Source organism: Euprymna scolopes, chromosome 19 (assembly GCF_053919585.1).
Source record: "Euprymna scolopes isolate OS-2025 chromosome 19, ASM5391958v1, whole genome shotgun sequence".
NCBI lineage: Eukaryota > Metazoa > Mollusca > Cephalopoda > Sepiida > Sepiolidae > Euprymna > Euprymna scolopes.
In genome coordinates this window covers 145,223,850-145,251,279 of record NC_136500.1, presented here as the reverse complement: position 1 = coordinate 145,251,279, position 27,430 = coordinate 145,223,850, and the positions used below count along the sequence as shown (strand labels likewise).

Below are 27,430 nucleotides of genomic sequence, written 5' to 3'. Positions count from 1 at the left end.
TCATATGTTGATTTAAATACTGTTAAGAAATGAGACAAATTATAAGAAAGAGGTGTAAAGTTGATTTTATTCTATTACTGGAATTTAATGTTTTATTTCTTCTCCAGCTCCCAGAACTACAACCGTTTCTTTACCACCTAAGGGTAAGACATCTGTTCTATGTCTTTGTATCAGATCTTCATGTTCCATCATTGTTTCCATTTTGTGTAATAATTATATTATGATACGAGCTCATATCAGTAATTTTTCTTGACATTTATTGTAAAATTATTGTCTCGGAAATGTTCTGTTAAATGGTGTCGTTTTTGTCTCGTGTATTTTTTTAAATTTAATTTGTTCATTCTATTTTTGAAATGAAATATCCTTATATACTTGCTTGCCAATTTGCAAAATCAGTCAAAATGGCCGAAGAAAAAATTAAAGAAGATATTTCTTCATCTGTTGTGTCCGTATTTTTCACATAGTCATTAGAATTTGAAAATAACAAAATGAATCTAAACAATGTATTACCATCTGCTTCCCTGTGTATATAACGAAAAAGGAATGCTTTGTAAATTATGTTTCGTCAGCTCTGTTTCATCTTTTGTCCTTTCTTATGTAATTCGTCAATAAATACTTTGGTCCAGTCTTGTTATAATATATTAAATGATCATTTGTTTCTTTGCCTTTATGTGTGTTTCATATAAAATCTTTATCCTGAGTGAAAGATTCTGTCCGTATTCTGTAGGTGGATGTGGCCATGCTGAGTCTGACATCGTCTTCATTTTGGATTCTTCAACTAGTGTCACTGCACCAAATTTTCAGAAAATGCTAGATTTTATTGTTCATTTTGTATCTGTTGCTGATATCAACAGTGGCAACGTGCGTATTGGTGCTGTTCTTTATAGCACGGACGTTCAAATCCAATTCCACTTGAATGAATATCACACAAAACAAGATATAATAAATGCAGTCAGGAACATTCCATATGTCTATGGCAGTACAAACACTTATGGTGGACTTCATATTACGCGCACTCAAATGTTTACACAGCAGAATGGAGATAGACCTTCAGTTCCCAACATTGCAATTCTTCTCACTGATGGTGTATCAAATGTCAACGCATTTGAAACAATTCCGGAGGCTGACAGGACAAGAGCTGACAACATTCATATATATGCAGTTGGTATTGGTTTGGCTGAGATCACAGAGCTGAGCCAGATTGTTTCTCGACCCATCTCTGACAACATGTTTGTAGTTGATGACTTCCAAGCACTCAAAACTTTGGAAGAGAACATACTTGATCAGTTTTGCTCAGGTAGCTATGCACGTGATTTTGAATCATTTTCAGTTTTCTTTCATATATTTTTTGGTTTGACCACCGTCAATGATTATTTCAAATATTTAGTCTGCTTTTTATTATTTTAATTTTTTATAATTTATCAATTTGTCATGGATTCTATCTTGTTAACTAATTTCTACCCTTTTCCCTTATGTTTTCTTTTAATATTTTTTGAAACCTTGATTTTATTTAGTAACATACTCTGCATCCTTACTGATACATTTAATGAGATTTCATTCTACTATGAAAAATAACACACACACACACACACACACACACACACACACACACACACACACACACACACATATATGTAGTTACTTAGTTCCGAATATACAAACATTATATTAGTTTTTATTTAATATTGGAATATTTTATAACGTTTTTAAGCTATTTAATATAATTAGATAAATCTAAATGCAGTTACATAACTTTTCATTCATTTTGATATTCGATTTCTAATTAAACGAATACATAATTTTTTATAATGAAATTTTAATAGTTATAAAGAATCATCTTTTCATAAGTGCAAATTCTTGGCAGGCTCAAGTAAACCAGTTATAAATAATATCAGTGATAATTTTGTCTAAATTCACTCAATAATTCTTATTTAAGGATGCCTTTTTCTGAAAGACAAACACAACAATTAATCTGCATCAGAAAAACATGAAGAGAAAAAAAAACAACAGAAATATTTTTAGCAATATATTTAATTGAAGTTTCCACTGCAGTTGGAACAATAAAATTAATATAATTTTATTATATTTTTCAAAAGCACATATTAATCAGCATGTAACGACTCCTATAGCTACCATAGAAACAAATATTAATGTAACATTTACCAATGATTAATTTCAACATTCCTCATATATATTTAAATATTACAAGTATTAAACTCTAATTTCAAACAAAATCTTCCCATTTAACTTTTTTTTATTTAATGTAACAACTTATTTCGAAAACAATAGGTCTCTTTAAATTTCTTTGAATATATCATTATACTTCTCATATAATTTGCATTATCGTTACACATATGTTATCCAACACAACTAATTACATACGCATAAGATACGCAAAGAATATTTGAATTAAATGCACTCAAAAAAATATATATGAGACAATTGATACTTTAATTATTTCAATCAAAAGATTATAAATAAGTAACCATTCCAAACTACGATATATTTTAACTGGAGTAAACGTGACATAAGATACTTTAATATATAAGTCACTGTTAAATTTATTTTTAGTTAGATATTTTCCTGTCTTTTCGAATATGACTAATCTTGACTTAAACAAATTTATCAGGAACAGTCAGGACTTTGATTGTTAGTTTAGTAATCTATTAAAATATAGCAATGTCTAAGTTGATATTGAGTTGAAAATTTGCATAATTAAAATAAAGAATTCTTTCATAGATCAGATTTATATTAAATATATTTTGTTTATAACTAACAAAACAGTAACTAATGGATATTATATATTTACATTGTCATCGAAGTGAATCAATTGTTTTCATATTTTATATTATGACGCTTTCTGAAAATCTGGTTAAACTATTTATACTGAATTGCGAATATAAAAATCAATGATATATTACATGTATCCTGTATGTATAATAAAATATTTTGTAAATATAGATTCAACTTATTAGAAATAGTATTATAGATCGCATCAATATTTTATACTTTTAATATCCCATTTCTTCTCCAGCTCCCAGAACTATTCCTGTTCCCATACCGCCTAAGGGTAAGACATCAATTCAATGTCTAAATTTAAATAATATGGGTATTCTCTGTATTTATACTATGAAATGATATCATATTTATGAAAATTTGTCACGTTCATAATTATTTGTAATAGTTGGCGTTTCATCAAATTTGTTATCCGTTTTGTTATCGCTTGATATTTTGTATTCTTTTTGTGCGTTTCTGCAATTCCTTTGTTTAAAAAGTATACTTTGTTTGTTCTATCTTATTCTGTGTTTATTTATCGTTTTTTCTTGGCATATTATATTTCTAAGGTTAATATAATTTTATAGTCCTTAATTTGTATTCTTAAGTTTGATAGATAGATTATTTTACTTACTCTTAAAAACAATGAATATACAAAATCATGATGAAAATGAATTTGTGATACTGAAAATATCAAAATTATAATTCAATAAATTATGAACATTTATAATTATAGTGAATTTTATAATCTTGTACTTTTTTCTTTTGTATGTTACAGTGACTAACTGCTTTGTTTCTTATATTTCATCAGATCTCTTTAATGTGTTATGAATTCTGATGTAAGTCCTTAGTAAATAATTTACTCCAGATTAAACTAATATTTGTGTAATCATTTATTTAATAGTCATTTGTATTGTTTTTCATCATCATGTGTTTCGTATTATATCACGTGTATATTTTGTCTCAGTTTGAATATCGTCTAAGAGTTCTAATAACATGTTGTTCATGTAACTATGGTACTTCTGTTTTCACTGTATTAATACTTGTGCGATATTCGCTTCATTGTTGTTGCCTGTTATTTCCTCCACATTATGGAAAAGGCTTTAAAATCGACCGTTAAATCTTTGCTCTAAACAAAATTTCGTAATATATGTTTTGAAATTTTTATAGAATATACTAGGAAAAATGACTATTAAAAATATAACAATAAGTAAACGTGTTCGTTATTTAAAAAGTAGAGATTACAAAATAGATGATTGTTTCATTGTATATATCATGCAAAATATACTTATTCGTGTATGTAATAATAATCGACTGCTTTGTAACATATATTCTGCCAATTCTTTTACACGTGTTGTCACTCGTCATGTAATTCTGTAGTAAATGATTTGGTCTGGATAATACAGTGTCATCGTTTCTTTAGTGATCCGTTGTTTCTTAACCTATATTTGTGTTTTGAATCGAATCTTTATCTTAAGTGAAAGATTCTGTCCGTATTCTGTAGGTGGATGTGGCCATGCTGAGTCTGACATCGTCTTCATTTTGGATTCTTCAACTAGTGTCACTGCACCAAATTTTCAGAAAATGCTAGATTTTATTGCTCATTTTGTATCTGTTGCTGATATCAACAGTGGCAACGTGCGTATTGGTGCTGTTCTTTATAGCACGGACGTTCAAATCCAATTCCACTTGAATGAATATCACACAAAACAAGATATAATAAATGCAGTCAGGAACATTCCATATGTCTATGGCAGTACAAACACTTATGGTGGACTTCATATTACGCGCACTCAAATGTTTACACAGCAGAATGGAGATAGACCTTCAGTTCCCAACATTGCAATTCTTCTCACTGATGGTGTATCAAATGTCAACGCATTTGAAACAATTCCGGAGGCTGAAAGGACAAGAGCTGACAACATTCATATATATGCAGTTGGTATTGGCTTGGCTGAGACCACAGAACTGAGCCAGATTGTTTCTCGACCCATCTCTGACAACATGTTTGTAGTTGATGACTTCCAAGCACTCAAAACTTTGGAAGAGAACATACTTGATCAGTTTTGCTCAGGTAGCTATGCACGTGATTTTGAATCATTTTCAGTTTTCTTTCATATATTTTTTTAACACCGTTCATGATTATCTGAACTATTTAGTTTGCTTTTTCAATATTTTGGATTTTCTTATATTATTAATTACTCGTGGATCATATCCCATTTAGTTAACTAATTTCTTTCTCTTTCCTTCTTATTTCTTTTAATATTTTTTGTAAAATTAATTTTGTTGAGAAATATATTTACTGGCCTCACATATACAATATAGAACCAGGTGTAATATTTATTTAAGTTTTGTAAAATAATTTATAATTATTTTGAATATACATATAATACATAAATATTTTCCAGTACTAAATATTTTAAGATTTAATCAAGTTAGCTATTTCACAGATAAATCTAATTGAAGATGTTTGATTTACAATTACAGTTGATTTCAATTATAACTGTAATAATTACTGTTAACTAATCATACAAATTCACCTTTAAATTATTACTTATGCAAACAATATGACTACATTTTTATATAATTTCACAAATTTTCTTGAATAGGTTTAGCTTAAAAGTTGTATGTTTGTAAAAAACTAAAAACACTGCAATAAATATGCATGAGAAAAATATACGCATACAAAATTACAACAAATGGAATTACATTTTCTTCTTAACAATATACCAGTATTCCTGTACATGTTGCAGGATCAATGTATTATGTTTTCTGATTGAATAAAAAAAATTAAAAAATAATTAAATATTATCATTCAGATTTTAATATACAAAAATTAAACTCTGATCACGATCAAAAACTTCCTATATGTTTCAATGTTTGATATAGTTACATAATTTAACAAGAATATAATTTCTCGGAAATACTTGAAAATATATCATTATTATTCACAGAACTTTTATATTGAGAGATGTTTTCATGCAATAATTATACATACGTAACGAGGAAAAGATAATTTAATTAAATACAGTCAAAAAGATAGTTTAGATCATTGGCATATTAATTGTTTAAACTAAGATATTAAGAATAAATACATACACGTATAAAATAAGTAAATAAGTTGCATTTGATGTGTGTAGCTTGGCAAATTTCCTACAATATTTGAGATTGACTTATGTAAGTTAAGGATGATATTAAATATAAATTTCTATAAGTTTCATTTGTTTAATATATTTCTTTAAGTTAAATTTGATCCATTTGGATTAAATAAATCTTGTCTGACAAAATTAAGACATTAGCAATTAATTTTCATGTAGCAATTTTCAATCGATAACTTATTAATAATAAATTGAAAATTACGTTATGAAAATGTTGAAATATTTTGCATATATGTTTTATAATACAAAAATGTCTTGTTTTTAACAAACAAAATAGTGAATGAAATAGATTTTATCTTATTTATCATCTAAAGCTATTCAGGTTTTGCAAAGTTCTTTATTACTGCACGTAGCTACTGAAAATCTGATCAAAGCATAGATTCAATTTATTATAAATAGTATTATAGGTCTAACCAATATTTTATATATGCACTGTTTTATTTCTTCTCCAGCACCCAGAACTATGCCTGTTCCTATACCACCTAAGGGTAAGACATCTGTTCTATGCCTAAATCCAAACAACATTGTATCATGAAATAATAATTTCATGAATCCTGTCCCTAGGAATTTGTCACGTTCATAACTATTTTTACTTATGGGCGTTTAATTAGATATAGTGTTTGTTCTTTATTTTGTTATAATTTGATATGTTGCATTCTTTTTTTGTCTGTTTTCACAATTCATTCGTTTAATAAGTATTCTTACTTTGTGTTTAGTTATTGTTTTCCCTTGTGATACACAATTTCCAAGTTCCATGTGTCTTCAGAGTTCTTATCTTGTGTTGTTATGTTTAACTCATTAATCGTTTTATGTAATATTAAAATCATGAATGCTATAAATTATAGATTAAAACATATTTGTGATATTTACAAAGTATAAAAATTACTTTAAACATACATGATAAATAGATCATTATCTGTAGACTCACTGTACCGTTTTCTTCTGTGTACGTAAGAATAATAGATTGGTTTGTTGCTCATGCTCTGTCATTTCTATTGAATGTGCGTTTGTTTTTATGTAAGTTCTTTGTAAATAATATTGTTTAGATAAAAATAAAACTTTAGTTATCATTTCTTTGTTTCGTCATCATTATGTATGTTTTGAATCGAATCTTCGTCCTAAGTGAAAGATTATGTCTGTATTCAACTCTCTAATCAGTGCCTGCTTCTATATCATCTAATAGTAAGACATTTCATCTATATTTGAATTCAAACCACACACACACACACACACACACACATTTCTCTGATTTTATATGCAGTAATAACGATTCATGAATTATGTCTATAACAATTTGTCACATCCACAATTATTTGTAATAGTTGGCGTTTGATTAGTTTTGTCCGTTTATTTTGTTATAATTTTATGTGTTTTAATGTCTTTTCTGTTTCTACAATTATTTTTTAATTAGTATTCTTACCATATGTTGTTCTGTTTCAAAGTTTAATAGTCTCACTGTTAATCATGTTTGAAACGTATTTGTTAAACAGTAAATATGAAAAATAGCATTTTATATATACTGGGCATGAGAACTTAGTAATTATCAATTCTGTAATATTATTATTCTGTGGTTCCATGTATATTAACTTCTTGTTTACTTACGTCCTATTACTACCTTTTCGTGTATTGTCTCTTGTCAAGTAATTGCTTGGTAAATAATTTAGTCCAGATTAACAAAAAAATTGTTATTAATCCTTTCATGATCTTTTGTTTCTTAACCTTTATTTGTGTTTTGAATCGAATCTTTATCTTGAGTGAAAGATTCTGTCCGTATTCTGTAGGTGGATGTGGCCGTGCTGAGTCTGACATCGTCTTCATTTTGGATTCTTCAACTAGTGTCACTGCACCAAATTTTCAGAAAATGCTAGATTTTATTGCTCATTTTGTATCTGTTGCTGATATCAACAGTGGCAACGTGCGTATTGGTGCTGTTCTTTATAGCACGGACGTTCAAATCCAATTCCACTTGAATGAATATCACACAAAACAAGATATAATAAATGCAGTCAGGAACATTCCATATGTCTATGGCAGTACAAACACTTATGGTGGACTTCATATTACGCGCACTCAAATGTTTACACAGCAGAATGGAGATAGACCTTCAGTTCCCAACATCGCAATTCTTCTCACTGATGGTGTATCAAATGTCAACGCATTTGAAACAATTCCGGAGGCTGAAAGGACAAGAGCTGACAAAATTCATATATATGCAGTTGGTATTGGCTTGGCTGAGACAACAGAACTGAGCCAGATTGTTTCTCGACCCATCTCTAACAATATGTTTGTAGTTGATGACTTCCAAGCACTCAAAACTTTGGAAGAGAACATACTTGAGCAATTTTGTCCAGGTAGATATAACCAGCAATCATTATATTTATTTACATTTTCTTTTCTTTAAATTTCATTTAAAATATATTTTATTTTCCTGCTATTTACAAATATATTTCCTCTTTCATTTTCACCTATATTACCAACTATCAGTACCCATTAACCGGCGTTGCCTGGTGGAAGCCTGATATCCCCACCTCTCGTAAAAAATTAAACTATGGTTGTTGTTGTTGTTGTTGTTGTTGTTGTTGCTAGCCACTCTGTCCTTGGACAATTGCGGACACTGGTGGCATTGGCTGAAATTTAATAATCTGTCTTCTACTGCCGATTAGTGCTGGTTTGTGATGATAACCTGCAAGTACTGTTTAAGAAGAGCAATTAAGGGAATGCGTAAATCTTTATGAATTAATAAAATTACAAAAAAATGGTCCGTTAGGATAATAATAGGAATTAAAACAGAAGTTTTCTGAAGTTAGGGATTCTCACTGCATAGTAACTGTTTCGAGTGATCGAAATCAGTGTTAGCAGTCCTTGTGGTTAAGTTTTCCTCTTCTTTTCAAATCTTCCAATAAATAGTATTAAATTACATTCCAGTTTTATATTTTCTTTTTTTTTTTTCACTTGTAAAACAAAACAATTATGACTATTTTCACTTCTTTGAGTAATGTCATGTTAAGAACAGCTTTTGGAATAAACTCCCTCAACTGACCCATGTTAAGAACAGCTTTCGAAATAGACACTCTCAACCTCCTCATGTTAAGAACAGCTTTCGGAATAGACACCCACACCCTCCCTATGTTAAGGATGACTTTTGGAGTAGACACTCCATTTGGGGGGGGGGGTGAAAAAATTTACTCCAAATTTAACCGTGATATTCATTGTCAGCATACCCACCTGCAAATGCTATTAAAAAATTGGGGTGTGGCAGTGTTGGTGGGAGAGAAGTAGAATTATTTATCATGCATGCATACAAACTTGGCAGCCAGTGAATTACAGTGCATAATACAGGTCTTTATATCTTGAAAAGTACTTGTCTCTGCAAAATTTGAATGAGATTTTCTTGATCAACGAAGTCGAAAACCTATACATGTCATCATTTAAAAAAAAAATTTTTGGAGGTAGACCTAATGTAAAAATTAACCCCATCCCAACCCAACCCCAAGCATAAGTAATCGGTGAAAAATATAAAAGTAAATCAAATCATCCACAGGAATAGTAAATGGCCAAAAAAAAAGCAAAGAAAAACAAAACAAATATAACATCCTGTAAGGGTCGATAATCGTTCCAAAATCAAAAAATAAATATTGCTATGCATAAATGGATTTTATCTTTTAGGGCTGGTGTTTGGGGGGGGATACGGCGTGTAGGTATTTTGTGCATGGTTACATTCCCAAACCATTGCTGGATGTGCAAGTAAAGATGAAAAAGACGTTATATATATATATATATATATATATATATATATATATATATATATATATATATATATATATGCTACTTTTGCACGTTTGTTCCAGTAATAAAAGTTACCAGTATTTAATTTTATGTTTGGGAGCGGTTAATATGTTTGTATTCTTTTAGCACTATTGTCTCCTGTTAAAAGCGACGCCACTTTGTAAACTTTTTGAAATGTTCGTTTATGCAGGAAATTTTTTAATTCCGGAATATGTGAATGTCAGGTCTCAGCCAATTAGAATGGGCAGACTATGCCAAGGAAGCTGTTATTATTTATGAATCGGAAATTGGAAACAATATGTTATGTCTATGTGTTTATGGGCCAGTTACGATCGGTGAAATTACAATTACTACAGAAAGGATAGATTTCCGTCCAGTGTTGACTGATGCTGGTGGGAGGACTAAATACTTACGAGGAAAATTTGGAACTCCTTCCTCTGGAGAGTTTGCGATTGTGATGGTGTTGCTCCTAGGATGCAATGTAGCATTTTATTATAACGACCTAATGTGTCTGAAATAGTGTGCAGAAGTTGCATAAGATTATGGCTAATAGTCAAGGGAATTTCTGCAGCTATTTTTCACTTCTGTTTTTGAGAAGTAATGTTAAATCTCATACATATTTTACAAGGAATTCACAATCGTTTTATTTTATTTTGTGACAATGATTTTTTTTTTTTCATTCTTATCGCTATACATGATTAATAACTGGTTTAAATAAAAAGACCTTATTAATTTATATTTATTTTTCTTGTTTTTCAGTGAACTAAAATTTAGATTGTCTTCAAATTAATATCTGACTACTAGGTATATGCTATGGAGATTGAATTTCCAATCATATATACAGTCTTGGAAGTTATTAACCTTTAAAACTATATAAAAAAATTATTTTTTATCATTCGTTAGAAAACTATTTAGTCAGTAAGTCATTTAATCACCTGCAATCACTGCATCAACTTGCTCTCTCGAATTCACTATAGTACGAATAATAATGTATTTTTTAAGGGATCATCAATTGTTTACCATGAAACACTGTTTCAGAAATTTAAAAACAAAACAGTATATTACATCATGGCTCCCTAGCAGTGTTGATTAAACGCCACCTCCCTTAATCTTAGGAAGAAGATATGTTACAAATATTAGATCTAGTTTCCTATTCTTAATTACTTTATCTAACCTATTCATGTTATAAAAATGAATTTCTTACCTGTGAGATTCATTTCTTTCCAAATTCAAAATGGATATTGTATTTATAAGATTAGGATTAATCCATTTGACTACTTATCACCCCACTATGATTATATATTTACATTCTTATTTATTGAAAATTAAATAGATATAAAGGTTCAAAATATTTATACATATATACAATTTTTTTCCTTTTTTTCCCCTCTTTTTTTAATGAGTAAATGATATTTATTAGTAAATATAAAATGAATACAGGTTTAATTTTTATTGTATTTAAAATAAAATAAAAGTAATACATATTTGGTAAATTATGCTTTTTTATTATTTATTTCCACGTTATATGTAATATCTAATTTCAGAAATATAATGTCATCACCGCATTCTATTAAGTAGCAGTTTATGGAATATAATGGTTAGATTTGTAACTTATGAATATTTGCATTACATTTTATATGTGATTCCATTTTCATTGCATTATACCTTGGAGGTGCTATCCATATGTTTCATATCTTATTTAAAATGTTTCTTTTAGTTTCTTTTATTTCTTTCCAATTTATCAAATTACTTCTGTAAACCAATTTGATGGAGTTTTTTCTTATTGTGAATAAATAAATGATAAGTATGTGTTTAGGGCCAGAAGGCGAAATGAGGATTACTCAACTGAATTCTCTTCCGGCGCAAAATTTACAGAGATGTAACTGTTGGTGTGGAAAAATGAACATTTCAAAATAAATATTTATATTATTACTACTAAACATAATAAAAATATTATTATTACTGCTACTCCTACTCCAACTTTGCTTACTGCTACTATTACAATCAATTATATCAGTAATATAATATGGAGGATTTTATTGATACATCTTACAGTATTTATTAAAATGCATATATATCCTTTGGAGTTTGTTTTTTTTCACGGTTTTATATTTTTTTAGTTTATTTCATTATTTCGAACCTCTCAAATTAATCTCATCTTTCTGTTTTACTCATGATCTCTGTTTTTTTTTGTTTTTTTGTTTTTTATATAAAGAAATTTCTCAGTTTTTATTTTGATAGTACTTTTTTTTACCAAGAACAGAACAAAAGGGGGCTATGAACTGTATTTATATATTAACTTTTTTCATGCATGTATAGACGAAATTCATATTTACAAATATGGAAATTTACTATAATTCTTTCAATTCGAAGTTAAATTATTTCATCGTTTCTGCAATTGAGTTTGTTTCAATGCATAAATGAATCAAAATTAAATTTAAAAATAAAGTTCATTATAAAGGATTACTTTTTTTACAAGGGTTTTTCACAATATCACATTGATAACTAAAGTAAATGCGTGCTTTTTGTTGTTGTTTTAAGATCAGTTTTAATGATTAATTTTAAATAGAAACATAGTTTGCAGTTACATTAGTATTTAATGCAAGTTAATATATAGTTATCCCAGTCATAAAGAAATAAACAGCTTGTCCCAAACATGGAAAATTTGAATTAATAGCTGAACCTATTATTTTCAAATATGCAGATCTAATGAATATAGAAACGTATAATTGAGTTAAACATGAAAAAGAAAATATATTGTTTGAATTTCAATGAGGCTTTTTAGTAAACACAATCAATATATACTATTTATATTTTACACTATAGAATAGAGTTCTTTATTTTTCACAAGAGTTCGGAAGATGTTATAAACAGATGTTGACGAAATTTATTAAAAAGTGATGGGCGATAATAGTAATTGATTCGATATTAGTGGCGATCAAGATGAAAATCTACATGCAAGACATTTTCAGAATTGTTTTAATCGTATTATTTTTATAAGATAGCGAAATAGAGTGATCTCCTTTACACCGTCATTATATAATCTAAAATAGTTAGCATTATTATTGCATTAAATAAAATTTTAATGCAATCCCACTTCCAACAAGAAAATTCGCAAAGGCACATTAAAAATAACCATTACATTTAAAGTTGCTCAAAAATATATTAGAAAATTAAATATTATTTTTTCAGTAGTTATGTTTTCAATGTTGTTAAGGAGAAATCAAATTTCGAGCTAGTTTGTTGAATCATATAATGTATTATTATTAATATTATTATTATAACTGGTACAAATGAAATTATTATAAGTAAATTTGTAACAATAATAAATCGTTTCTTTAAATATAAGATTATGAATAATATATTTTAAATATTGAATTGGATGTTATATGCAACACATAGTATATTTTAAGGAAGAATAAAGTATCAGCTACATTGTCGAAAAGGAGGGTTAATGAAATAAATATAGATGCGCATGATAAAATATCTGTTATTATGCCAAAGGAATTATGATCAACTTGATCCATACTATGAATAAACAAAAAACAGATATAAATTTAATGAATGAAAATTCAAAGAAAGAGTTGAATGATGGTTCTTTCAAGATAATTTGGTTAAATATTTAAATCATCTATGATAAAAACCATTAATGTGTGTGTGTGTGTGTGTGTGTGTGTGTGTGTGTGTGTGTGTGTGTGTGTGTGTGTGTGTGTGTGTGTGTGTGTGTGTGATATTGTAGAAACATTCTGTGTTGAATTTTACTTTTTTAGGGCTTTTGTAGAATGTTTGTTTGAATAGATAAAAAACAACAAAATGTTAAAAAATTGAATACATAGCGAAAAAAAATAAGGAGATAAATATTACATTTTGCATTATATGTAATTTAAAATGCATATTTTCAAGATTTAAAGAAAAGATGGAGGATTGTATTATTATAACATAAAACGTTGCTCATGTTTTGTTCATGTTTGTATGCTGTATTCGTAGCTGGATTTTATGTTGTATACGTGTAATATATATGATCCATCTTTGTTATTTCTTTATGGTGTCACATTTATTTTTTAATCAATTTTTGTCAGAAATAAAAAGATGAACGTCCTTGTACCTGTCTCATTTTGGTCAGTTGTGTTCACTGTATACAATTGTCAGTTTACTACAGAATTCCATGATGTACATCAATTACCAATGGTAAAATATAATGTTTGTCAATAAAATTTTAGATTGTATACAATATTGGTTAAATCAATCATATTAAATTCATGTTAAAAATAGACAGTGTATAATTTATTGTATATTACTGCCTTTCTAACAAGTAAATAGGTTCGAAAGAACATACTTACTTGTAATGGAAAATTTAATCTGTAGTAGCAGATCTTATGTAATCAAATCAAATTTTTGATGGTTTTCTGTTTTTTATTGCTGTCGGTGGTTATTAAGAACGTCTTATGTTTTTGTTTTGTTCTTTGCATTCCAATTGCTTTTCGAATATGTATTTTATTGTGCTTGTCATTGTTTGGAATGTACTACAATTTGCTTAGTATTAATATAAAATAATCAATGCAAAAAATTTAAAGTTTTTATTGGCTTTTCTGAATATAATAGTTAATGGTGAAAAAATATGTATTATTATAATAATGTTACCTTATCTCCTACATTAATGAATGTCCATCTCCATAGTGTTCTTAAATATGAGAACCATACACATCAATAACGAATGAGAAAGCATCATGGGTTCTTTCTTTATCTGTAATTGTTTGTTTTAATTGGTTGTATATGTAACATTGTGTTGTAAGTAGTTGTGAATTTGTTATTTTCTGTTCAAGTAGTTGTGTATGTTGTCATATTTCTCAATGTTCTCCTTGAGTGATTGGTTATATCAATATTCTTTAGGTGGATGTACCAATGCTCAGTCTGACATCGTCTTCATTTTGGACTCGTCCACTAGTGTTACTGCAGCAAACTTTGAGAAAATGTTAGATTTCATTGTTGATTTTGTATCCGTTGCTGACATAGACAGTGGCAATATGCGATTTGGTGCTGTACTATACAGCACAGATGTGGAAATTCAGTTCAACTTGAATGAGTATAACAGAAAACAAGATATCATAGATGCAGTAAAGAAGATCAAATATGTTTATGGCAGTACAAATACTTTTGGTGGACTCAACGTTATGCGCACTCAAATGTTTACACAACAGAATGGAGACAGACCTTCAGTACCAAATATTGCTATTCTTATCACGGATGGTGTATCAAATGTAAATGCGTTTGATACAATTCCTGAAGCTGAAAAGGTTAGAGCTGACAACATCCTCATCTATGGTATTGGAATTGGATTAGCTGATACTACTGAATTGGGCCAGATTGTATCAGCACCAATTTCTGAGAATATGTTTGTGATCAAGGCCTTCGATGAACTTTCTGTTTTGAAAGATAAAGTATTTGAACAGTTTTGTCCAGGTAGATATGATGCTTTTTCTTTGCTAATACAAATCGAATTATACATATATTTAATAATAACCTATATAATATATACATATACAAGAATATGCAGGTGTGCTTGTGAATATGTTTGTGTAATTTAAATGTGATTATGAAATATGATATATGAATGAAGATTTCATCAACCATTGTTAAATTTTTTTTAATTCAACTGCATGACATTCCAGAGACAATTACAAAATTCTTATACTATTTGGATCAAATGAATTATTTGTTTTCAATTGAAGTTTACATTAATTTTATTTATAATATGTGATTTACTGAAAAAAGCCATGCTGAATACAATTTAATTCATGACTCCACCGACTTTTTCGGACTATTTATATAAACAAATGTATTTCATTGAGTTGTCTGCGTTTTAATGAATCTATTCCTTCTTATTTAAATTAGTTTTTAAAATAAGATACACATCTAATGTAATTCTTTTTTCTTTCCTGATCCAAACATTTTCTCTTTGATTCTGACTTCTGTTATTTCTTGTATATGTATTTAACTTTTCCATCTATAATACTTTATTCGACAAATTTAAGTCGTTTTCAAAATGGTTTGTAAAACATTTGAATCAAAACCATATAGCCTATAAGATATACAATTTTTACAACTAATCGCATAGTAATTGCATGGACATGAAAACTCTAATAAGCAATACATGTTTCTTGATGTAAATTTGGGAAATATTTCATATCATATACAGTAATTTAATTATTTTTTATTTGTAAAAATGTGTATCAATGAGCAAAGTAAATTTTGATTTAAACCATCCTTGTAAAATATTCAATACTCATATTTCAAAAGTCTACTTTTATATGTGAGTATTTTACACAATTTTACTAGAAACTAACGCCGTTTATGCAATGAAAGTAATTTCGCTTAAAACAAACAAAGGTGATGTTGGATATTTAAAAATGTGTCAACTCTAACTCAAGAGAAGATCAATCAATAGAAATGTGGCATTTAATTTAAGGTTGAATTTCACAGAATTATTATGCACTTCGAGATTGAATAAAAAATGGTAAATGCTTTTCCTTTAAAATAGTATATGTGCAACATATAATAGTAAGAATAGCAAAGATACTAATAAATATGGAAGAGTATTTATATTTCTCTAATATGTCTTTTTTTCAAGTGAGTGTATTAACATATGCTTGTATGAATACATTTAACTTTTATAATTTTATAATTGTGCCTATAAACACACACATGTTTCATTGTTCTATTTTCTATAAAGGAGGTGCCATACAACCATCTCGGACACCAGTGATTCGATTTCCGATCACTGCGGTGCCTCCCAGAAGAGGTGAGGTCATTGCATATATTTTATTTACATTTATATGAGTGAAAATAGAGACACTATTATCGATTATTATAATAATTACACTTTAAAAAAAAAGTATTTATCTAATAAAGATTGTTATATAAATGTATGAAACATTATACATAATCAAATACATTTTGAACTAACATTTTATTTTATGATGATAAGCAATAACTATAATTAATATGTGAAGGATTGTTTTTAGTATTTCATTAAAGTTAGTTATAAACAATACCATAATTCAAGACTCTATCTTTTATTGAAAATTAATACATTACTATCTGGTCATCTGTTAAATGTACATATTTGTTCCGTTCAATTTGTTGCTGTCTAGTCATTGAGAGTGTCTCATGTCTTTGTTGCATGTTTTTTTAATTACTCTATAAGTAATTACTAGCAATGATATGTTTACTATTGTTTCTTTAGAATTGATTCGAAGTTGCCTATAAACGATATCATAAGTAAAGATTGTGCTTATATTATAAAATTAATGCTTAATTTCAGCTAATCAATTAAATGTACGGATCTGTTATTTATAATTTGTTGTCATGCAAATGTTATTTTCAACTCATCTAATTATGAGTACGAATGCCTATTTGTAATAGTGTTCTGTTTATATTTGTTGTCGTCTGCTTATTAAGGAAGTCGTGTGTCTTCGCTGTGACTGTATTCTTTTGTGCTAATCGCCTTCAGATATTATTTTCTGTTTGTGTTGTCATGGTTCTAAGTGGTAGCGCCGTCCATTAATTAAAATATTGAAAAATATCAAGGTATTAAAGACTTAAATCCGGTAAAAAAAATTTTTTTACTGAAAACAGTTTCAAATAGTGTTAAAATGTTTGTAATTTATATTGCAATATTTTATCTTCCAATAATTATAGAATCATTGCTTTTCAATGTTTGTTCGCGTGTAAAATGTTTTAAAATTTTACGCATTCATAAGAATTGCAGCACGGTGAAATTAGAACAGTGAATTTATATGTTATCTCCTGTGTTAAGTAGTTTGATATGTTGTGTTGTGTTTTAAGTGGTTGTAAATGTATTTTTTGTGTTCGAATTGGTTTTGTAAGTTGTTATATTTCTCAATGTTCTTTTTGAGTGATTGGTTATGTCAATATTCTTTAGGTGGATGTACCAATGCTCAGTCTGACATCGTCTTCATTTTGGACTCGTCCACTAGTGTTACTGCAGCAAACTTTGAGAAAATGTTAGATTTCATTGTTGATTTTGTATCCGTTGCTGACATAGACAGTGGCAATATGCGATTTGGTGCTGTACTATACAGCACAGATGTGGAAATTCAGTTCAACTTGAATGAGTATAACAGAAAACAAGATATCATAGATGCAGTAAAGAAGATCCAATATGTTTATGGCAGTACAAATACTTTTGGTGGACTCAATGTTATGCGCACTCAAATGTTTACACAACAGAATGGAGACAGACCTTCAGTACCAAATATTGCTATTCTTATCACGGATGGTGTATCAAATGTAAATGCGTTTGATACAATTCCTGAAGCTGAAAAGGTTAGAGCTGACAACATCCTCATCTATGGTATTGGAATTGGATTAGCTGATACTACTGAATTGGGCCAGATTGTATCAGCACCAATTTCTGAGAATATGTTTGTGATCAAGGCCTTCGATGAACTTTCTGTTTTGAAAGATAAAGTATTTGAGCAGTTTTGTCCAGGTAGATATGAGCATGAATAATATTTCTTTATGATGCGTTTTCTTTGCTAATACAAATTGAATTATATATACATTGCCTAATAACTTATATAATATATACATATACAAGAATATGCAGGTGTGCTTGTGAATATGTTTGTGTAATTTAAATGTGATTATGAAACATGATATATGAATGAAGATTTCATCAAACAATGTTAATGAATTTGTTGATTTAAACTGCATGAGATTCCAGAGACAATTACAAAATTCTAATTCTAATTCGATCAAATGAATTATTAGTTTCCAATGAAAGTTTACATTAATTTTATTTATAATATCGGATTTACTGAAAAAGTCTTGCTGAATACAACAATCTAATTAATGACTTCTATGACATTTTCGGCCTATTTATATGAACAATTGTATTTCACTTCATTGCATGGATTTTAATTAATCTATTTTTTCCCCTATTTCCATCAGTTCTTAATATGAGATACATGTCTAATATTTTTTTTTTATGTCCTGATACAAACATTTCCTCTTTGATTCTGTCTTCTTTTATATATATATGATCTTATCTATATATAATATTTATTCGAAAAATTTTACTTGGTTCTGAATTGGTTTCCAAAACATTTGATATTAAACAGTATTACTAATAAGATATAAAATCATTACGACTAATTGTATAGATGTTTCAAATAATTTAAATGAAAAGTGTAATAAGCAATACATGACTCTTGGTGAAAATTTGGATAATATTTCCTATCATATATAATAATAAAATCAATTTTTATTGGTAAAAATGTGTATCAACGAGCAAACTGAATGTTGATTTAAACAATCCTTGCTAGCTATTTACTAATAATGTTTAAGAAGGAGTCTACATTTACATGTGAGCGTTTACTGATTTCTTTTAATATTACTGAAATACCCTATGAGCACTGAGATTATTTTATACACAATTTGGACGCCCATGAATCATGGTCATAAACAAAAACGTGTTATTATAATAACGTAAAATGCATAAAGTATTTTCAGAAAATAAACATATGTATTCAAAAATAGCATAGACATTTTACAAGTACGTAAAACATGCGACTAATTTCCCACTACCAACATTTTAAAGACTGCATTCAACGTGTATAAAATCTGTATAGAAAGAAAGATCAATTCAAAGAGAATTTTATAAAAAAATAACAAGTAAAGTATTTAGCACATGTTATGAATATTCATTAGTGTCTTTTAGACAATTTATTTATGCCCCTCCACCCGAAAGGTAATATTAAGGAGTTTGATCTTAAGAATTAACATTTTTAAAATAGTTGGAGCCATGGTAGACTGATCTAAAAAATGCTTAGACGTTTAAACTAAAAGTTTGAACATTGAATGAAAAGTGATTATCAAGTTTTATACTGTTTGTATAACTACACATACTATATATTTTTGGGATAGACATTCAAAAAATATTATGTCTTAGAAATACATACAGATTTAAACTTCATCAGCCGAAAATTTCATAGATGTTAGTAAAGTAATTTTACATAATTTAACTAGAAACTAACGCTGTTTGATGCAATCGCAGTAATCTCCCATTAAAGAAACTAAGATGATGTTAGATTTAAAAATATGTCAATTCTAAACTTTGAAAATATTAATCAATGGGCATTTCTATTGAGTAGTTTTTATGTTATGTGACCTTTAACCGATGGTTGAATTTCACCAGATTATTATGCACTTTGAGATTGAATAAAAAATTGTAAATATTTTTCCTTCAAAATACTTTATATACAACATATAATAATTATGATAAGAAAGACACTAATGAATGTAGAGAAGTATTTATATTTTTCTAATATATCTTTTTTCAAGTGAGTGTATGAACATGTGCTTGCATGAATACATTTAACTTTTATAATTGTGCCTATAAACACACATATGTTTCATTATTTTATTTTCTATAAAGGAGGTGCCATACAACCATCTCGGACACCAGTGATTCGATTTCCAATCACTGCGGTCCCTCCCAGAAGAGGTGAGGTCATTGTATATATTTTATTTACATTTATATGAATGAAAATGTAGACACTATTATCTATCATTATTATAATAATCACACTTCAACAAAAAAGCATTTATATAATAAAGATTGTCATACAAATGTATGAAACATATTATATATAATCAAATGCATTTTGAACCAACTTTTTGATTATATTATGATAAGCAATAACTATAATTAATATGTGAAGGATTGTTTTTTTGTATTTCTTTAAAGTTAGTTATAAACAATACCATAATTCAAGATTCTATCTTTTATTAAAAATTAATAAGTTACTATCTGTTCGTCTCTTGAATGTACATATTTGTTCTGTTCAATTTGTTGCCATCTGGTCATTGAGAATGTCTTGCGTCTTTGTTGTGCGTGTTTTTTTTAATTACGCTATAATAAGTAAACATCATCAGTAATATGTTAACGATTGTTTCTTTAGGATGGATTCGATGTTGCCTACAAACGATATCACATATAAATATTATATCTTATATTATAAAATTAATGTGTTAATTTCTGCTCATCAATTAAATGTACAGATCTGTTATCCATAATATTTTGTAATGCAAATGTATTTTCAACTTATCTGATTATAAGTAAGAAATCCTATTTGTAATAGTGTTCTGTTCATATTTGTTGTCGTCTGCTTATTAAGGAAGTCTTGTGCCTTTTCTGTTGCTGTGGTCTTATCGTCCTAATCACTTTATTTTTTGTTTGTGTTGTCATGGTTATAAGATGTACTACCGTCCATTTATTAAAAATATTGAAAAATATCATTACATTAAAAACATACATACGGCAGTGCTTTTTTGCTGAAAACATATTAATATAGTGTTAAAATGTTTGTAATTAATATTGCAATATCTTATCTTCCAATATTAATAGAATCATTGTTTTATCAATGTTTGTTCACGAGTAAAATATTCTAAAATTTTGCGGATTAATCAAAAATGCAGCAAGATGAAATTAAAACTATGGTTTAATATAATATCTTGTTTGAAAAGAAGTTTTATACTGTGTGTTGTATTTTAAGTGGTTTTAAATGTGTTTTTTGTTCCAAATAGTTTTGTAAGTTGTTATATTTCTCAATGTTCTTCTTGGTTGATTGCTTATATCGATGTTCTTTAGGTGGATGTACCAATGCTCAGTCTGACATCGTCTTCATTTTGGACTCGTCCACTAGTGTTACTGCAGCAAACTTTGAGAAAATGTTAGATTTCATTGTTGATTTTGTATCCGTTGCTGACATAGACAGTGGCAATATGCGATTTGGTGCTGTACTATACAGCACAGATGTGGAAATTCAGTTCAACTTGAATGAGTATAACACAAAACAAGCTATCATAGATGCAGTAAAGAAGATCAAATATGTTTATGGCAGTACAAATACTTTTGGTGGACTCAACGTTATGCGCACTCAAATGTTTACACAGCAGAATGGAGACAGACCTTCAGTACCAAATATTGCTATTCTTATCACGGATGGTGTATCAAATGTAAATGCGTTTGATACAATTCCTGAAGCTGAAAAGGTTAGAGCTGACAACATCCTCATCTATGGTATTGGAATTGGATTAGCTGATACTACTGAATTGGGCCAGATTGTATCAGCACCAATTTCTGAGAATATGTTTGTGATCAAGGCCTTCGATGAACTTTCTGTTTTGAAAGATAAAGTATTTGAGCAGTTTTGTCCAGGTAGATATGAGCATGAATAATATTTCTTTATGATGCGTTTTCTTTGCTAATACAAATTGAATTATATTTACATTGCATAATAACTTATATAATATATACATATACAAGAATATGCAGGTGGGCTTGTGAATATGTTTGTGTAATTTAAATGTGATTATGAAACATGATATATGAATGAAGATTTCATCAAACAATGTTAATACATTTGATTAATTCAACTGCATGACATTCCAGAGACAATTACAAAATTACTTATACTATTTGGATCAAATGAATTATTAGTTTCCAATGAAAGTTTACATTAATTTTATTTGTAAAATAGGATTTACTGAAAAAGTCTTGATGAATACAATTTAATTAATGACTTCTCTGACTTTTGCAGCCTATTTATGTAAACAATTGTATTTCATTGAGTTGCATGCATTTTAATTAATCTATTCTTTCTTGTTTCAATCTGTTCCTATAAATGAGATACGTCTAATGTTAATCTTGTTCTTTCCTGATGCAAACATTTTCCAGTTGATTCTGTCTTCTTTTCTTTCTTTTATATGTATATAATCTTATCTATCTATAATACTTGAATCGGAAACTTTAGTTGTTTTCAAAATGCTTTGTAAAAAATTAGATATAAAGCAATACTACTAATAAGATATACAATTATTACGATTAATTGCATATCCGTTTCAAATGATTGAAAAAGTGGCAAGCAATAGATGATTCTTGATGGTAATTTGGGAAATATTTCATATTATATACAGTAATTAAATTATTTTTTATTTGTAAAAATATGTATCAATGAGCAAAGTAAATTTTGATTTAAACCATCCTTGTCAGATATTCACTAATCATATTTCAAAAGTCTACTTTTATATGTGAGTATTTTACACAATTTTACTAGAAACTAACGCCGTTTATGCAATGACAGTAATTTCCATTTAAACAAACAAAGGTGATGTTGGATATTTAAAAATGTGTCAACTCTAACTCAAGAGAAGATTAATCAATAGAAATGTGGCATTTAATTTAAGGTTGAATTTCACAGAATTATTATGCACTTCGAGATTGAATAAAAAAATGGTAAATGCTTTTCCTTTAAAATAGTATATGTGCAACATATAATAGTTAGAATAGCAAAGATACTAATAAATATGGAAGAGTATTTATATTTTTCTAATATGTCTTTTTATCAAGTGAGTGTATTAACATATGCTTGTATGAATACATTTAACTTTTATAATTTTATAATTGCGCCTATAAACACACATATGTTTCATTGTTCTATTTTCTATAAAGGAGGTGCCATACAACCATCTCGGACACCAGTGATTCGATTTCCGATCACTGCGGTGCCTCCCAGAAGAGGTGAGGTCATTGAATATATTTTATTTACATTTATACGAGTGAAAATAGAGACACTATTATCTATTATTCTAATAATTACACTTCAACAAAAAACATTCGTATAATAAAGATTGTTATACAAATGTATGAAACATATTATACATAATCAAATACATTTTGATCCAACTTTTTGATTATATTATGATAAGCAATAACTATAATTAATATGTGAAGGATTGTTTTTAGTGTTTATTTAAAGTTAGTTATAAACAATACCATAATTCAAGATTCTATTTTTTATTGAAAATTAATACGTTACTATCTGTTCATCTGTTAAATGTACATATTTGTTCCGTTCAATTTGTTGCCGTCTAGTCATTGAGAGTGTCTTATGTCTTTGTTGCATGTTTTTTAATTACTCTATAAGCAATTACTGGCAATGATATGTTTACTATTGTTTCTTTAGAATTGATTCGAAGTTGCCTATAAACGATACCATAAGTAAAGATTGTAGCTTATATTATAAAATTAATGTGTTAATTTCTGCTAATCAATTAAATGTACGGATCTGTTATTCATAATTTGTTGTCATGCAAATGTTATTTTCAACTCATCTAATTATAAGTACGAATGCCTATTTGTAATAGTGTTCTCTTCATATTTGTTGTCGTCTACTTATAAAGGAAGTCTTGTGTCTTTGCTGTGATTGTGTTCTTATTATGCTAATCGCCTTCAGATATTATTTTCTGTTTGTGTTGTCATCTTACTAAAATGTAGTACCGTCCATTAATTAAAAATATTGAAAAATATCAATGTATTTAAGACTTACATCCGGCAGTTTTTTTTTTACTGAAAACAGTTTCAAATAGTGTTAAAATGTTTGTAATTAATATTACAATATTTTATCTTCCAATAATTATAGAATCATTGTTTTTCAATGTTTGTTCACGTGTAAAATGTTCTAAAGTTTTGCGCATTCATAAGAATTGCAGCAGGATGAAATTAGAAATGTGATTTTATATGTTATCTTCTGTGTTAAGTAGTTTGATATGTTGTATTGTGTTTTAAGTGGTTGTAAATGTATTTTTTGTGTTCGAAGTGGTTTTGTAAGTTGTTATATTTCTCAATGTTCTTTTTGAGTGATTGGTTATGTCAATATTCTTTAGGTGGATGTACCAATGCTCAGTCTGACATCGTCTTCATTTTGGACTCGTCCACTAGTGTTACTGCAGCAAACTTTGAGAAAATGTTAGATTTCATTGTTGATTTTGTATCCGTTGCTGACATAGACAGTGGCAATATGCGATTTGGTGCTGTACTATACAGCACAGATGTGGAAATTCAGTTCAACTTGAATGAGTATAACACAAAACAAGATATCATAGATGCAGTAAAGAAGATCCAATATGTTTATGGCAGTACAAATACTTTTGGTGGACTCAACGTTATGCGCACTCAAATGTTTACACAACAGAATGGAGACAGACCTTCAGTACCAAATATTGCTATTCTTATCACGGATGGTGTATCAAATGTAAATGCGTTTGATACAATTCCTGAAGCTGAAAAGGTTAGAGCTGACAACATCCTCATCTATGGTATTGGAATTGGATTAGCTGATACTACTGAATTGGGCCAGATTGTATCAGCACCAATTTCTGAGAATATGTTTGTGATCAAGGCCTTCGATGAACTTTCTGTTTTGAAAGAGAAAGTATTTGAGCAGTTTTGTCCAGGTAGATATGAGCATGAATAATATTTCTTTATGATTCGTTTTCTTTGCTAATAAAAATTGAATTATATTTACATTGCATAATAACTTATATAATATATACATATACAAGAATATGCAGGTGTGCTTGTGAATATGTTTGTGTAATTTAAATGTGATGATAAAATATGAAATATGAATGAAGATTTCATCAAACAATGTTAATACATTTGATTAATTCAACTTCATGACATTCCAGAGACAATTACAAAATTACTTATACTATTTGGATCAAATGAATTATTAGTTTCCAATGAAAGTTTACATTAATTTTATTTGTAAAATAGGATTTACTGAAAAAGTCTTGATGAATACAATTTAATTAATGACTTCTCTGACTTTTGCGGCCTATTTATGTAAACAATTGTATTTCATTGAGTTGCATGCATTTTAATTAATCTATTCTTTCTTGTTTCAATCTGTTCCTATAAATGAGATACGTCTACTGTAAATCTTTTTCTTTCCTGATGCAAACATTTTCCGGTTGATTCTGTCTTCTTCTCTTTCTTTTATATGTATATAATCTTATCTATCTATAATACTTGAATCGGAAACTTTAGTTGTTTTCAAAATGCTTTGTAAAAAATTAGATACAAAGCAATACTACTAATAAGATATACAATTATTACGATTAATTGCATATCCGTTTCAAATGATTGAAAAAGTGGTAAGCAATAGATGATTCTTGATGGTAATTTGGGAAATATTTCATATCATATACAGTAATTAAATTAATTTTTAATTTACAAAGATGTGTATCAATGAGCAAAGTAAATTTTGATTTAAACAATCCTTGTAAAATATTCACTAATCATATTTCAAAAGTCTACTTTTATATGTGAGTATTTTACACAATTTTACTAGAAACTAACGCCGTTTATACAATGACAGTAATTTCCCTTTAAACAAACAAAGGTGATATTTGATATTTAAAAATGTGTCAACTCTAACTCAAGAGAAGATTAATCAATAGAAATGTGGCATTTAATTTAAGGTTGAATTTCACAGAATTATTATGCACTTCGAGATTGAATTAAAAAAATGGTAAATGCTTTTCCTTTAAAATAGTATATGTGCAACATATAATAGTTAGAATAGCAAAGATACTAATAAATATGGAAGAGTATTTATATTTTTCTAATATGTCTTTTTATCAAGTGAGTGTATTAACATATGCTTGTATGAATACATTTAACTTTTATAATTTTATAATTGCGCCTATAAACACACATATGTTTCATTGTTCTATTTTCTATAAAGGAGGTGCCATACAACCATCTCGGACACCAGTGATTCGATTTCCGATCACTGTGGTGCCTCCCAGAAGAGGTGAGGTCATTGCATATATTTTATTTACATTTATATGAGTGAAAATAGAGACAGTATTATCTATTATTATAATAATTACACTGTAACAAAAAAACATTTATATAATAAATATTGCTATACAAATGTATGAAACATTATATATAATCAAATATATTTTGGACCGATTTTTTGATGCTATGATGATAAGCAATAACTATAATTAATATGTGAAGGATTGTTTTTAGTATTTATTTAAAGTTAGTTATAAACAATACCATAATTCAAGATTCTATTTTTTATTGAAAATTAATACGTTGCTATCTGTTCATCTTTTAAATGCACATATTTGTTCCGTTCAGTTTGTTGCCGTCTGGTCATTGAGAGTGTCTCATGTCTTTGTTGCATGTTTTTTAATTACTCTATAAGTAATTACTAGCAATGATATGTTTACTATTGTTTCTTTAGGATTGATTCGAAGTTGCCTATAAACGATATCATAAGTAAAGATTGTGCTTATATTATAAAATTAATGCTTAATTTCAGCTAATCAATTAAATGTACGGATCTGTTATTCATAATTTGTTGTCATGAAAATGTTATTTTCAACTCATCTAATTATGAGTACGAATGCCTATTTGTAATAGTATTCTGTTTATATTTGTTGTCGTCTGCTTATTAAGGAAGTCGTGTGTCTTCGCTGTGACTGTGTTCTTTTGTGCTAATCGCCTTCAGATATTATCTTCTGTTTGTGTTGTCATGGTTCTAAGTGGTAGTGCCGTCTATTAATTAAAAATATTGAAAAATATCAATGTATTTAAGACTTACATCCGGCAGTTTTTTTTTTTACTGAAAACAGTTTCAAATAGTGTTAAAATGTTTGTAATTAATATTACAATATTTTATCTTCCAATAATTATAGAATCATTGTTTTTCAATGTTTGTTCACGTGTAAAATGTTCTAAAGTTTTGCGCATTCATAAGAATTGCAGTAAGATGAAATTAGAACTGTGGTTTATTATGTTATCTTCTGTGTTAAGTAGTTTGATA

At 28.1% G+C, this 27,430-nt stretch overlaps 1 protein-coding gene across 1 annotated transcript in view; it reads left to right on the top strand.

Moving 5' to 3' along the window:
• Positions 1-27,430, top strand: part of LOC145240384 (uncharacterized) — a 569,837-nt gene that overhangs the window by 209,635 nt on the left and 332,772 nt on the right. Inside the window, exons 38-49 of the mRNA XM_080103965.1 lie at positions 108-143; positions 728-1,297; positions 3,035-3,070; positions 4,280-4,849; positions 6,386-6,421; positions 7,715-8,284; positions 10,046-10,163; positions 13,799-13,907; positions 14,546-15,179; positions 17,662-18,231; positions 21,394-21,963; positions 24,471-25,040. Coding sequence (XP_079960091.1) covers positions 108-143; positions 728-1,297; positions 3,035-3,070; positions 4,280-4,849; positions 6,386-6,421; positions 7,715-8,284; positions 10,046-10,163; positions 13,799-13,907; positions 14,546-15,179; positions 17,662-18,231; positions 21,394-21,963; positions 24,471-25,040 — 4,389 coding nt within the window. The remainder of the gene's footprint in view (positions 1-107; positions 144-727; positions 1,298-3,034; positions 3,071-4,279; positions 4,850-6,385; positions 6,422-7,714; positions 8,285-10,045; positions 10,164-13,798; positions 13,908-14,545; positions 15,180-17,661; positions 18,232-21,393; positions 21,964-24,470; positions 25,041-27,430) is intronic.